At 34.9% G+C, this 14,893-nt stretch overlaps 1 protein-coding gene across 2 annotated transcripts in view; it reads right to left on the reverse strand.

Annotated features, from left to right (window-relative positions):
- Positions 1-14,893, reverse strand: part of TBC1D22A (TBC1 domain family member 22A) — a 162,356-nt gene that overhangs the window by 99,639 nt on the left and 47,824 nt on the right. For both annotated transcript variants that reach the window (XM_071733834.1, XM_071733833.1), the window contains exon 9: positions 6,486-6,595. In XM_071733834.1, coding sequence (XP_071589935.1) covers positions 6,486-6,595 — 110 coding nt within the window. The remainder of the gene's footprint in view (positions 1-6,485; positions 6,596-14,893) is intronic.

Here is a 14,893-nt window from a genome sequence, read left to right on the forward strand (position 1 = left end):
TTTCAATTAAAAGACACAAAGTACTTATTTTTTTCTTAAAAATAAACTTTTGGAAGATCATGTGAAGAATTTTCAGAAACGCTACTGTCAGCTATTCCTGTACATCCCTCCCAGCATTTGAGCTGCACATTCATGTTATTAATCTGTTTCCACAGGCCTCTGAAAGGCTTTCCAAGCAGCATTCCATACATCCACAATTTAGACACGAGGTACACATTAGGAACAACTTTCCATAACACAGGAGCAGGAAAGAATTTTCCAGGATTCCCTTTGCAGATTAAATAGCAAGATATATGATCAGCCATAGAAACAGCCAGTATATGTATCATATACTCCAGTCCCTGGAAATGAATTAAATCCCTTTTATTCGAAAAATTCCCAGGCCCAGATAAATAATAGTATTAAAACTTTATTGCTATTTTTAATATGCCTAGGTCATTATGCAATGTATATATTTCCCCTTGGTTATTTTAATACCATAATAAGTGATCTGAAAATGAAGAGTCCCACTCTATTTTAAATATTATCATTAGATTTTCAAGGTGGTACAGACCAGCATGAGCTTTTTACTTGAATATTAGTAGGACTCTATTGAGGAAAGTGTTATAAAGGATGATTTAGTACTAAAAAAAATTCAATGTATATTTGGCAATGTTTATTTAATTAACTTTTCCATGTGCTTAGCAATTTTTCCTATAGGTAAAAATGAAAAAATACTCATGCAAACTGTGATGAATGTGTAGCTACTTGGGAGCCTAAAACTAGAAAGCACAAACAGAAAAAGAGGTAAAAAAGTACTCTGTGAACACAAAATGGGGTAAATTATCATGTAATATCAAACATTTTTTTCCTGGCTTGATGGTTGGGTACAGTGATATTAGAGCTTTTCTAACCATGACAATTCTACTACTGGAAAAGTTATACAAATCTTTCTAACTGGAGCCACAGACATGATTGCACAGAAACTCCCAGATCACCAAAAACCAGCATGACTGAATCCACTAAAGCAACAGATGATTTAAACAAGATCCGTATTTCTTCTCTAAGCCACAAAATACAAGCACATCAGGAAATGACTGTCATGCTCCTCAATGCCAACACTGTCTTTTATTCCACAGGTCCTGGTGGTTCAAAGATGTTATTTTAAAATTACACAAAGTCACATTAGATAAGGAGGGGAGAGGGTAGGATGAGTGAGAAAAGCAGAATAGCTACTTTGTGTATCAAAACTCAACCAGGAGATACATATTTCTTAATAACAGCTTTGACAATTCTGGAATCAAGAAAATGAGACAGTCGGGATGGGTTGAAAAAATAAATGAGTTTTCTGTTAAGAATAGTAAAGGGATACAAATACTGTAATTTTTCCATTACACTCTCATGCAATGGAATGACAAACACACAAAAAATATCTATCTACCTTGTATTACAGAAAAATTTCACAAGAGGACCCTAATTGTTATCAAAGTACACCCTTGAAGCTTATCTAATACTGGTAGGCATACATCAAATAGAAGCCTGTATTGATAAATTATCAAATGGAAACATTCTGCAGAGATTCTCAGATAGCCATTATCACTATATCACATATTACTCTTCTTTAAATCTTTGTACTGTTTATTTAGACATCTCAAAGTATCAGTACTCATACAAGAGCCTTAAGACATATTTTCACAGAAAAAGGAAATATAATAGCACTAAACCTGTTTGGAATTCTTCTTCGGTTTTGTGTTATGTTGTGTGGCTTTGTGAAATAGTTTTTCATTCTGTTATCCACAGTAGATCACAAGGAAAATACTAAGGGAGTAATATAACTAACGGGACTATTATTTCCAAGAAAAAATCAGCAGTAACTTTCTTGAAAATTGGACAGACATAAGCAGATCATCTAGACTACCACATAGTAGCAGCAAGCTGGGTAAATTGAGAATTTACACCCATTTACCCAATTAAATCTATGAAATCTGTGTCTCGGCTGTCACAGCCCTGCCTTGGCCCTACTGCATATTCACTTCTTTGCTACAGTATCTATGCAAGGTGTTCACTCCTAAACTAACCAGTGAGTTTTTTGCTTTGTTGTCAGACAGTTCAGCTTTGTCAAACAGCTCACAACAGGTACCACCCAGCAAGAGACCAGAGTGAACATTCAGGATCAGACAGAAGCATAATCAAGGATTATTATGATTTACATCAAATCAAATTTATGCTATTTGGCACATGATTTGATTGTAAGTTCAATGATTCCAGGTCGTACAGCATCCATCCCCATTTAGTACTTGTCCCCTGGTAGTGAATTTGCTGATTGTGCATCCAGAATGCAAATCAGTTAAATCAGCTGGAATCATAGAATGGCCTGGGTTGAGAGGGTCCTTTACCTAGTCCAACAGCCCACCATGAGCAGGGACACCTTTCACTTAGTCAGGGTGCTTAAAGCCCCATCCAACAGGACATTATACACTTCCAAGGATGAGGCATCCACAATTTTTCTGGGCTCTCTCATCATAAATAATGTATTCCTTATGTCCAACCTTTATCCACCTTCTTTCAGTTCAAAACCACTGCCTCTTGTCTTACCACTACAGGCCTTGTTAAAAAGTCTCTCCCTGTCCTTCTTACAAGCCGCCTTTAAGTGCTGAATGGTCACAATAAGGTCTTCCCAGAGTCTTCTCCTCTCCAAGCTAACAAATCCCAACTCTTTCAGCCTTTCTCCACAGATATGTTTTCCAACCACCAAGTCATAAGCATGGCCCTCTGAAACAGATCTAACAGGTCCACAGCTTTCTTGTGCTGAGGCTCCCACAGCTGGATGCAGTACTCCATATGGACTCTTATGAGAGCAGAGGAGAAGAGAAGAATCACTTCCCTCAATCTGCCGTTTGTGCTTCTTTTTATGCAGCTCAGGATACAGCTGGTTTCCTGGACTACAAGTGCACACTGCAGGCTCATATCCAAGTCGTAATCCACCATTATACCCAAGTCCTTGTCCACAGGGCTGCTCCTAATCCAATCACCCTCCAGTCTGTACTGATATTGAGGACTAACCTGAACCAGGTGCAGGACCTTGCACTTAGCCTCGTTGAACTGCATAAGGTTCACACAGCCCAACTCCTCAAGGCTGTCAAGGCTCCAGGTTCCAGCCAACTCAAACTGCAACCCCATGACTGCTCTATCTGACAAGGAAAGTGGTATCAACACAGACGGCAGCCAAAACAAAAAAGCAGTAGAAAAAAACCCAAGCAAAGCCTTTCAATTCAGCAGAGCTCTGCAGCTGCACTCAATTAACTGTCCCATCATTAGTCACACCACTACACCAATCTTTCAAGCCTGTTTTTGTCAGATGAGCACATCCTCAAATACATCCAACTGATAACCACTCCATTTATATAAGAGCTTAAATTCTCATCAATGCAGTTTAATTCAATTACAATTAGTTTCAATATTTTTCTTATCGGTACCTGTTGGTTTTATTGAAAACAGAATTTTAAGCAAAACTGATGAAATCTTTGAACTTTTTCTGAGAAAAAAAACAGTGTGTTTGACAGATGTTCCAGATAAAAGTAAAAGTAAAAGAGTTGGAGGGTTTGCATTTTCTTTATCTGGCTTTATTCCTTTCAAGTAGATTTGAACCTCTCACATTTTCTTTGCCAATGTTCACATATTTTTGATATGTGAATTATTTATGTGTAGTGTTCTTATATTTTACAATGCAGTAGTTCTAACTCTAATACACAAACCAGCATTTTTACAGGAATCAACATGAGAAGAGTACACTTTTCACAAATGCTCAAAACTTTGAGCTACTAATCTTTTGATCATTAACCAAGAGAAACACAGAACACCTTCAAACTCAGACTTCTCATTTGTTGACTCAATTTTATAACAATTTTGAAAAAAATCGACGTTGTTAAATTCACAATAAGCCTTAGCCAACGAAACATTCATATTAAAACTTAAAGCACAGGTAAGAGTATGTTAAAGCACTTTTGAACATACGAACTACCATAAGGAAAGAAATATCTGTCAAAAAAAATATGATAAAATAATGAACCTGGGACAAAACTTTTTTAGTTTCACTGAGAAGTACAGCTTCAATTCATAGGCATTTTTATGAGTTTACGATGATTTATTAATGCCTAAAGAATGGTCATTTTACACACATAAAATTTAGTCTCCAGGGTCTTTGCTACATTAAAACCACTTGGAAAAACAAAACCTCAATTTTTCAAGCATTTGTCCAAAGCATTTCAAAGCAAATAAAGCTACAAGGGACTTATCAAAAGGACTGAAAAGTATAGAGGAAGCACACACCCATCACCTTATTATTTAAGAGAACATTAGGAATTAATCTACCAAAGGTTTGCTATCCTCGTAACAGTTTCGGAGTACTGAAGCAATTTTGCAGTCATCATCCTCTATAGTACACTAGATCATTTTAAAGCAGGAAAAAATCAGAAAGAGGAGGTATGAGCATAAAAACAGGAAAAAAGCAGCAGCAATGTGCTAAATATTGGTAACTAATTTATTTTCTAATAAGATCACTGAAAGCAGCAAATGGAGCCTGACTGCAAACATCTGCCTACCCAACATCACTCAAAATAATTCTTTGTTGCCAATGCAAAATAGAAATCATCACCTTTCAGAAACTTTCACATTTGTAGTGAGGCCAACTTTGGTCCCATTGTAACCAAAGAATTCACACTTACTATTATTTTAGGGCATATATTTTGAGTTTATAGGATCTGATTATTTTTACTTTCTTGCAAGATTCAAAATGTTTATCTCAGATGACACATCTGAAAAACAGGTATTAGGCATTATTTGATGCCTATTGCAACACAAAGTCTATGAAATTTAATTCAGGTAAACTCTTTGTAAACTGAGAAGTCCAAAATTTCTAATTTATAGCATGTCAGAATTGCAGAATACAGTGTTTTCACAAGTGTTTTAATAAGCATTTAGACCAAGCATTTAGGCCAAGGGAAATTGTAGAGAGAACCACAGGTCCTCAGCATTCACAGCTGCTATTGTTGCCCGCATTCTCCACCAGATGTTGCGGCGAGCCTTCTCTCGGGGGCACGGCTCTTCTCCGGAGCTCTCTTGCCATCCCTCTCCTCAGGCATCTTCATCTCTTGTTTCTGCTTCTGGGAGCATGCCTTCTATTTTGCCCTTCAGCCCCGCCCATTTCCAGCTGGGGCAGGCCCTAATTATTGGGCACAGCTGGGCTTAAGCTCCCAGTTCATTATTGGCGACACCTGAGGACCTGTGGTTCTCTCTACAGGAAATTATTTTCCCCCTCAACTCCTCCCTTGTAAGACCCAGCCTGGAGTACTGTGTCCAGCTGCGGAGTCCCCAACATAGGAAGGACACAGAGTTCTTGAAGCAAGCCCAAAGAAGGGCCATGAAGATGCTCAGAGGGATGGAACACCTCTCCTATGAAGGCAGGCTGAGAGCTGGGGTTGTTCAGGCGAGAGAAGAGAAGGCTCCAAGGAGATATTATAGCAGCCTTCCAGTACCTGAAAGGGGCTACAGGAAAGCTGGAGAGGAACTTCTTACACAGGGATATAGTAATAGGACAAAGGGTAATTGTTTCAAGCTGGAAGAGGGCAGATTTAGGTTAGACAGTAGGAAGAAATTATTTAGTGTGAAGGTCATGAGACACTGGAACAGGTTGCCCAGGGAGGTTGTGGATATCTTCTCCCAGGAAGTGTTTAAGGCCAGGTTGGATGAGGCTTTGAGCAACTCGGTCTTGAGATGTGTCTCTGCCTATGCATGGGGGTTGGACCTAAATGATCTTTAAGGTCACTTCCAACAAAAAACATTCTATGATAAATATCCAGTTCATACTACAATTTCTTCTATGTGAGATCATAGGGATTCTTCCTTCACCTCAACACAAGATGTTCAGCTATGTATTTACTACTTCATGTAGATCTTTTTAACTTTCATAAATTTATATGCCAATGATTGCAATCGTGTGCACAAAATCCACCACTCTTAGTCTGTAACTTGCTGCGTTTGTCACAAAATTGTGCCGACATTTATAGATTCTCCACATAGTAGTGCTAGTATCAAGTTTTAAACAGATGATTTTAAAATATCAGGTTAATTTCAGGAACTATCAGGACAGCAATTGTTTATAGGTTGTTATATTAATGACTTAAAAATTTTCCACCACATCTGTGAGACCATATTACTTGGAGACTTGTGCAAAGACTCTGCACTGGTGACTGAGGTGGACAGCACACCTCTAGAACTGCAGGTTTCGATTCTGCTCTAGAACACCCCAGTACAATGAAGAACTTTTGATGACAGAAGGAGCACTGTTTTGTTTTTAACTTTTCCTTTCTCAAAATTACACAAAACTTCTCAAATGGGAGAATCTGTTTTTCATAGATGTCCTGTTTTCTCCACAACCTTCAAGTAATTCAAAGCCATGACATTAATCAGTTCTCTCCATTACTTACAGACAGGAAACATCAATTTACCTGAATGCCATCAAGCAACTTGCTCATGCACCAGTAACTGTCAGCTTCTATGTTCTGCAGTACTTCTTCAGGCAGATTGGAAACATCAAAATTTTCCACTTCTTCTTCATCTGTTTCAGAAAAAGACAGAAAAAGACAAGTTAATGAAGTGCACAGAATAAATAAAGCAGATGAGGAAAAGTAACTGAAAACAAAGACAACCATCACTTATCTAGAAAATAACTAGTCAGAAACTTCAACACACATTTACTTTAACAGGAACTAAATGAATCATTTATTGCTCAACTGTGTCATCTAATGGATTTAAATGTTAATTAATACTTAATTTCTTGAAGGCTGTGAAAATGTCAAATCATGCCTGGTTGACCAGAATTAATATATAAAAAAATTACTTCATTCTAAACATTTCACACTTGAAAGAGTGTGAATTACTACTAACATCAACATGTCCTTACTAAGTTCACTAACAGAAAAATTACTAAGACTACACAAAAAACTTAGGGAAAGACTGAAAATTTTTAGACTGTGGACAAGAAATTTAATTTAAGATGACAGGATTTTATAAGAACCTGTGGAAAAAAAAACCAATATTAAGTATCTACCTATCCACTTCCAGCCTCAAATTCAATCTGATGTGCCTTGAGATTTTAAAATAAACAAGTAAACATGACAATTTTCAGCAGAGAAGACCTTTTTAACAGTTCAGAAATTAAAATAAAGCATGAATATTTCCATTAATTTAGAAGTTAAATAATTTTCTGCATAGAGAAGAATATGAACAATGTAACTTCTACCCAGGACCAAATTTTTTGGTATACGCTATACATGTTAACAAAAAAATGTCTTGCAGTTATAGAGGTCTTATTTGTTACGTATTCATAAACCAGTGCCTCAGTGAAAAAAAGTCCAGGTAGTATTTTTAAGTTTAATATTTTAAACACTGAAAACAGGAGTAAACTCATTCTCTCTCTGCCTCTCTATTTCCACAGATTAAAAATAAATGAAGCAGAGCTCTTCGTATTTATCTAAAACACATATATTGAACTTTACTCCCCTTGAAAGCGGCAGTCTTCAAGCCTTCCTTCACTAAAGATCTGATGAAAGAATGAGATTACTACTTTGCCAGTGCATTCCTTTGCAAATTTCCTGCCTTTAAGCACCTTTTCTTTTCATGATACTGCTATCACATTTCTGAAGTTATAAACAGTAGCACCAACACAATAACTCTTCTACAGGTGGTCATGAAAAGCTAAAAAATGAAAAAGATTTTTTATCTTCCCTTTCTCATCTTTCTAATCTTGCCTCTTTTTTGTCTCTCTTTTGATACCTACTATTTCACATTATGTTCTAATACCAGAATTCCAGCCCACAAAAAAGTTCAAAATACACCTAATCATTGAAGGTGGGTGTTGCCACCTCCCTTCACAGCCAACACAGAGAAAGAATTAATGATGGATTATTAGCGCTCTTGTTCTAAAGTGGAAACCTAAAATAAATCAGATTAATCACATGCAAAGAAAATCCTGTTTCTCAGTATTAGCTATAACTTGAATTTAGAATGATTGCCTCAGATTGCAGACCTCTAAACTGTGGAAGTCTAAACTAAAAGTAAACTTTAAATATCTATCAAAAGATGTCCCTTCCTGTTACTGAATTATCTGCAGCAAGCAAAAATGACAAGTTGTGAGAAAACACAAGCAGTTTGAGAAAGAAAGTTGAAGCCAACTTGGACAGCAAAGATGCTCCAACATTAATATTTTGGAAAAAAAAACATATTCATTTTGGAAAAAAAAACATATTCTAACTGTTCTAGTAAGGTGGGACTATCAAATTATAATGGAAATTATTTTTTTTCTCACAGAAAGTAGACTAAAGAAACATCTTTCAGTGGTTTCAAATACTTTTCATCATAGTCATGGTCATCAATCACAAAGAGGATGTCAGGACATGCTCTTTTGATAAGAACATAGAATAGTGAATTTGTGTCACATCTTTCACACCTAAGTAGAATTCTCATAATTTCAAGGGGCAAAAACCAGCAAACAAACACACACAAAAAAGGATTAGATAGAAAAGTGCCATTAATCAAGTTCTTCCTGCTCCACTTTGGGTGATCCTGTAAGTCAAAATCTGTAGATAGATAGCATTTAGGAACCTGCACTTCGAGATTCTTTCACTTAAAGAACTCATAGTCTCTAAATACAACACTACAGAGCCACAAGCTCAACTATTACAGAAATAAATCCAGCACTTTTATGAAGAATTCATAGCTTTCTTGATCTCTCTCTCTCTCCTTTTAGAAGAGACATCCAAGAATTACATGCTTTTCTTTGGCGTGTACTGACTGATCTCCAGCATTTTCAGAAACTTCTTAAACATAAAATAAACATTCAGCAATTTTTTAATGTTCTTTTAATATAAGCTACTTCCAGCCCAACTTTTATTCTCATTGTGCTTCTCATACATAAGTCATCTCTTCTAATGTCAGATAATCAAGATTTGAAATAAAATTTAAAGAGTCTAGTTAAATGTGCCAGACTCTTGTTTTTCCAATATATACTATACAGTATACACCTCATGTAAAACAGCTGGCTCAAACTTTAGCTTAAAACTTTGCAACCAACTATTTCAAAGAGTAAATCTAATTAAAGATATATCAGATCAGATGAGAAGTTTGGGTCTGTATTTATTTTATTAACTGCTACTCTTTGATTTAAATGTGCTGCACACTGAACATGGGACTACACTGTGGGAGCCACCCAGACAGTAAATCTAATAACAAAGACACAACATCACAAACACCAAACAAGGGAGTGCTCAGTAATGTGCACTGGTTGCTGTTGCTACAATTCACCTTCATTGCTGCTCTTTATTAAGGAAGTTCAAAACTGACTGTGGATATCTGACTGACCTTTTTCCACACAGCTGTGACATCCCTGACAAGCTCCAATTAAGGAACACTTGACTGACAGAATAACATACAAAATAACAGTTTTCCTGTTATCGTTAATTCATAGTGCAAAATGCTTTCTCCCCTGTACAGTTTTAAAGGGAAAAGCAATCAGACTGCATGTTACCCTTAAACAAACCCATGTTGCTGTTGTTCATTTGGAGAAAAAAGTAAACACACCAGAGATGTTTAAAAAAGAAAGAGTGGAAAGGATTTCAGGACAAACAAGAGATAAAGCAAAATTAACCATCTCAAAAGGACATGAGATTATTTTAAGATTTGTGCTTGAAAAGAAAATTGCAAGTTCTGGTTTTAGGTAGCTTTCAATTTATTTTCAATGAGTGAAATCTGAATGGACAGTAATAACAAGAATATGGGGAAAAACAGAATGCCAGTGTGTATCAATATCTGGGGAAAAAGAGGTAACTGCATAAAATTTCCTGATTACAAAGTCTCACAGCAATGTTTCTCATTTTCTTCAGTTTCCTGTGGAGATATTTATTGTGTTATCTATGCAATTGTAAAAGACAGTAAAATAGTAGCCTGGAGGAAAACTGCTGTAGTATGGAGTCGATGACATGCTGATTGGAATATGTGCACTGCTGTAAGCATGGTATTAGCTGTTCTTTACCCATTCCCAGTGTATCCTGCTGAAACATCCCACAGTGCAAAAACAATGAGTAACTTTTCCTAACAGCTGTAACTTGATCAACTCCCAAAGGCAGAGATACAAGGATAAAATGAAAGATAAATACAAAATGATTACTTACAACTACTTACAGATTACTTTTTCTGATAGCAGTAGAAAACAAACATGAGATGCTTCCAATAAAACTGGGTTTTAATATGAGATTAAGTCTAGTCGATGATTTTGGCTGAAGTTGTTCAAAATGTTGAGATCGTATCTGATCTCTCTCATTTAGATGCATTTCACTTCTTCTAAAAAAATGCTCAAGTTTCACCTTTTCAATACAGCTCATGAGCAAAAACATCTGCCATTAGAGACCAGTGGAATCATCCAATACAAATTTTTGCATTGAAGAACTGGAAAATTTTAACTTCAAGGAGAATTTGATTTCTAAAGAAATCGTGTCCTGAAGGAAAACTAAAATACTAAAAATGTGTGACATTATTAAAATTTGTTTATGATATTGCTACAGTAACTAGTAGCCCTCTCAGTGCATCTAAATAGCCGTCAATGTCCAACTGTGCTCCAACGCAACCAACAAAAAAAGCAACCTGCATTCAGAATTTCTCTAAATCTGTTATTTACAGCAATAGCAATACTCAGTCTTTATATGGAACTTGATAGCATTACACTAAGTTTCATTACACTAAGCATGCTCATGCAAAAATATTTATATTAAATAAAACATTGTTTCAAAGGAAACTTTTTAAATAAAACAGACATTTAATTGGCTTACTAGCTTTTTATCTTAAAATGGTGTATCAGCACTCAGAATAAGATAAAAATCAGAGTAATTCACAGGAAGGGAATGAAGTGGACAAAATGGATGACGGTACAAGAACGATCCAGTGCGGAAGCCCGAAACAGACTAAGGTCATCAATGAATTTTGACTATTCTTTACATACACATAGTATTAAAAATAATATTATAATAATTAGAAACATTCATTCTCTGAACATCTTAAAATTATTATTTTTTAGCATTAATTTGTGTAAATTTATTTATTATACTTCAGTTTCAAGTTATATAGCTCTTGCAGAGGTGCAAGGAAATCATTCTGACATGCACAAATCAGAATGCACACTGCTTTTCTCTGTAATGTTTACTTTGTTGTGATTTACTTTAGATGTTCAGGCAGACCTAACCTAAAAGTAACCAGCTAAATATACAAATTACAAAACTACTGGAATATGATTGCATGCAGAGGTGCACAGTAGTATTTCCACATCTAGATCTCAAATATTCTGCCTCAGTCTCAGTTTTCAAAAAGCCTTATGAAACAGCTATGTAGTCACTCCTGCACTAAGGTAATGTTTTTCTAAGGAGACCAGGACATAACAAAGCATTTAAATGTAAATTCTTTCACTAACAAGTACCTAATTAAATATGTACATAACCACATCAATATCTCTCATTGAAAAAATCCTAATTATCTATTTATCTGATAGAAAGAGCTTTTGAGCTGCTAAGGATTAATCACCAAAGTATAAACTTTCCTTCTTTATGATAATGCAGTCATAATGGTAAATTTAAAAAGAAAAATGAAAAGAGCTCAATCATCTCACCAGTCCAGGCTTAGGTAAGCATGACCTTATTGCATTTCAAATACTCCCTTATTACCAGCCAAGTTCTCACACACAGTGTATTATTGACTTGTCTGTTTTAGCACTGTTAATAATCCTACACTTGCTTTCAGTTGATCAGCCACGATTTCCTTAAGATGCAATAGGAAGCAAGATAAATCTTTATACATCAGTGTAAGAATGATGTTTTGAACATTAATCATTTCACTTTTATTATTAATTTTCTAAAGAATTTTACTGCACATGGAGAATGTTATTTTCTCATTCAATCTGGAGAACAAGTTAAATCGCCATCTCCAAAACCACTGTAAACTTGATTACTTTGAATTAATTTTTATGCTCATCAAAATTAACATACGAGCCTGCAAGTACTCTCCATTCATTCTATCACAAAAGAGTAAATACACTTCATATACTAATTTTCAAATTACAGATTCTGTAAAACAGTAAAAAGTAAATCACTGAGAGACTTCTGTTTGTGGGCCTACATGCCTGCCAGTAAAATTTTCCACTCAGTCTTTTACCAGACTAGATTCTAATTGAAATCTCTCCTCCTGAACCCCAGTTAAGTAGTTCAGATCTTGTCCCTAATTCCTCTTCATAACTTACTGCACATGTCTACACAGAAATAGGTCTGGTTTTAAGAATGATAGTTATTAGAAAAGTAGTAAAATGCTGAGCTCATGTTGCAAATTAAAATACATCAGTTCTTCATAGGCTGAAGCCTGAAGACTCAAGGAAGATAAAAAAAATATGTTTACAACTCTTTAGAACTCTTAACAGCAAAACAAGGTATGAAACAGAACTAAGTAAAACAGGTGTCACCAAAAGATCTTTGTCCCACAGAACTTGCATAATGCCAAATGAAAGGCTGGCAACCTCTTACAAAGGTGAGAAAGACTGCCAGTTAACACAGTTTACATCTTTTTAAAATGTTATAAGCCACTTTCATGAGGTACAAGCCTTCCTTTGACATTATTGTCAAACGGGAGTCTTATAAGGGCACGTCTCTTCTTCAAACTTTATTTTAACAACAACAAAGAACACAACATTCAGAACAAATTCTTTTCTGAGTGATCACTTCAATAGTTCTGCTGCTGTCAACCAAAACAGACTACCAGGAAGAAGCAGTGCATTTGATACCAAATTACGGGACTAGTAATTAGCATCCAATATGCATGATGAGCACAGGATGCAGATGAGCATTTTCTTAGGATGTCTGACAAGGCAGTTTCCTGAGAAATCCGAAAAGTGCTTGGAGAACAGGAAATGAAAGATTAAAGGTTGTACCTGTCTCACAAATCACCTATTTAAATTAACTAGCTTGTGTTTAACATTTAAATTTTTTAAGCATCAAGCTTAAATGTCCATACACACAAACATGCTGTGTTAAAATTATGGAAAATGTATATTTCTTATTTGAAACTATAAGAAAAATTCTCTTACATCCATTATTTGCACTTTTTAGCAGAAACTGCATACACTGAATCAAAAGAAGGGTATTTGGGGAGAATGAACTCCGACTGCACAGGCAACACTACATATGTAGCTTAATTGTTGAGTGCATTCCTTAACTATACTTATCTGCTGTGATTTACCTCTCCTGACTTCTTACAGTATGAGTTAAAATCTCTTCATTGCCTTAAAAAATGACACAACATAAACCACAGAAGGGATTCCAAAATTAACAAAAATGCATTGCTTTTAAGGTAACATTCATATTATCAAAATCAATTTATATTTAAAGTTCTGGAAATGAAATAACATGTTATTTTCAGACAGATGCCTTTTAAAAATTTAGAAATACAAATTCAGATATAAAATAAACTTTAAAAATAATTAAAATCCACATTGTTAATCATATGTATATATGTAAACATCCTATGCAATAAGTTAGGTCTTTTGTTATTTTTTTATGTATGTACACATGGGGAATAAAAATCCTATTTCCTTCAAGTACTCTTTAGCATCCCTCAGAGAGCAAAAAAACAAAGAAAACAGCTAGAATACTTCAATAACAGAAAAAGACCATGACTGAACAGACAAATATGTGATTTAGCTGAAAAACTCAACTACCCAGAATCACTAGAAAAGAATCCTTCTGATTTACTTACTTTGGTTATCATTGGTAAAAAATTTAGAGCTTGTTTTTTGCATGAGAATGTAAAATAATTAATATAAAGCAGTTAAATACATAACCATAGGTGAGAAGAAAATCCACATTAGGCATCTAAAGTACCTGAAGCAGTTATAAATAAATAAATAAATAAATGAATAAAACAAACCAGCCCCACTTACATTAATGTGGAAAACAGAAAATTAGATAGCAGGAATCTGTAGTTTTAAGAAAGTATAAACCAGTTATTTTTGCCCTAAGAGCAGTAAGAACTTTTTATACTAGAGTAATATATAATATTGAGTAGACTGAGAACATGAAGGTAAACCTTTGGTTACAGACATTTGCTTTCTAAATTTTCAATGAAAATACTTTAGTATGATACAAGATAAACGAGATAATCACTGCTTTGAATTAGGTATTTTGGTAGGTTACAGTGACAACTTTGGGAGTCAGAGCACACTGACTTAGGTAGATGTACTGAAAAATGAAGAGCATCTTCTAACATGACAAGTCTGAACAACAAAGATATTTTCTTTTTAAATACATAAGAGTCCTTTCCTTTTATTATTTCCTTTAAAAGGTAATGCTGACCTTTAAAAGTCTGGATTTTGCAGGGGGTTTTTTTTGTTTTGTTTTATTTTTTTAACAGATTTTTCCCCCTCTCTTCTTCAGAAGAAAGGGAAAGGTATTTTAATCTAACAGTTTTCCTGTAAAGCTATATTCAGAAGAAATAATTTACCTTTTTAAATTTAAAAGGCAGACTAATGTACCCCTAGTCCAAATCCACAATTTCAATTTTGTCTAATTTTTCTGTTCCCCTTATTACCATATTTAATTTGCCTCTGAACAAGATACAGGAATAGCTTTTAATACAGGTGAAAATGTCCTTGCTTTCACTCTTCATTTATAAAAACTGAATCAAATTACTTCAGATAAACAAATCAGGGAGATTATACCACATAACTGTTCTTTGACAAATATAACACTTCAGTTTGGTTTTTTACTACAAAATTAGTATAAGCACAAAGGAATAAGAAAAATAATTTCAAAGTAAAAAGAAAAACAAA

This window comes from Heliangelus exortis, chromosome 1 (genome assembly GCF_036169615.1).
Source record: "Heliangelus exortis chromosome 1, bHelExo1.hap1, whole genome shotgun sequence".
In the NCBI taxonomy this organism is placed as follows: Eukaryota; Metazoa; Chordata; class Aves; order Apodiformes; family Trochilidae; genus Heliangelus; species Heliangelus exortis.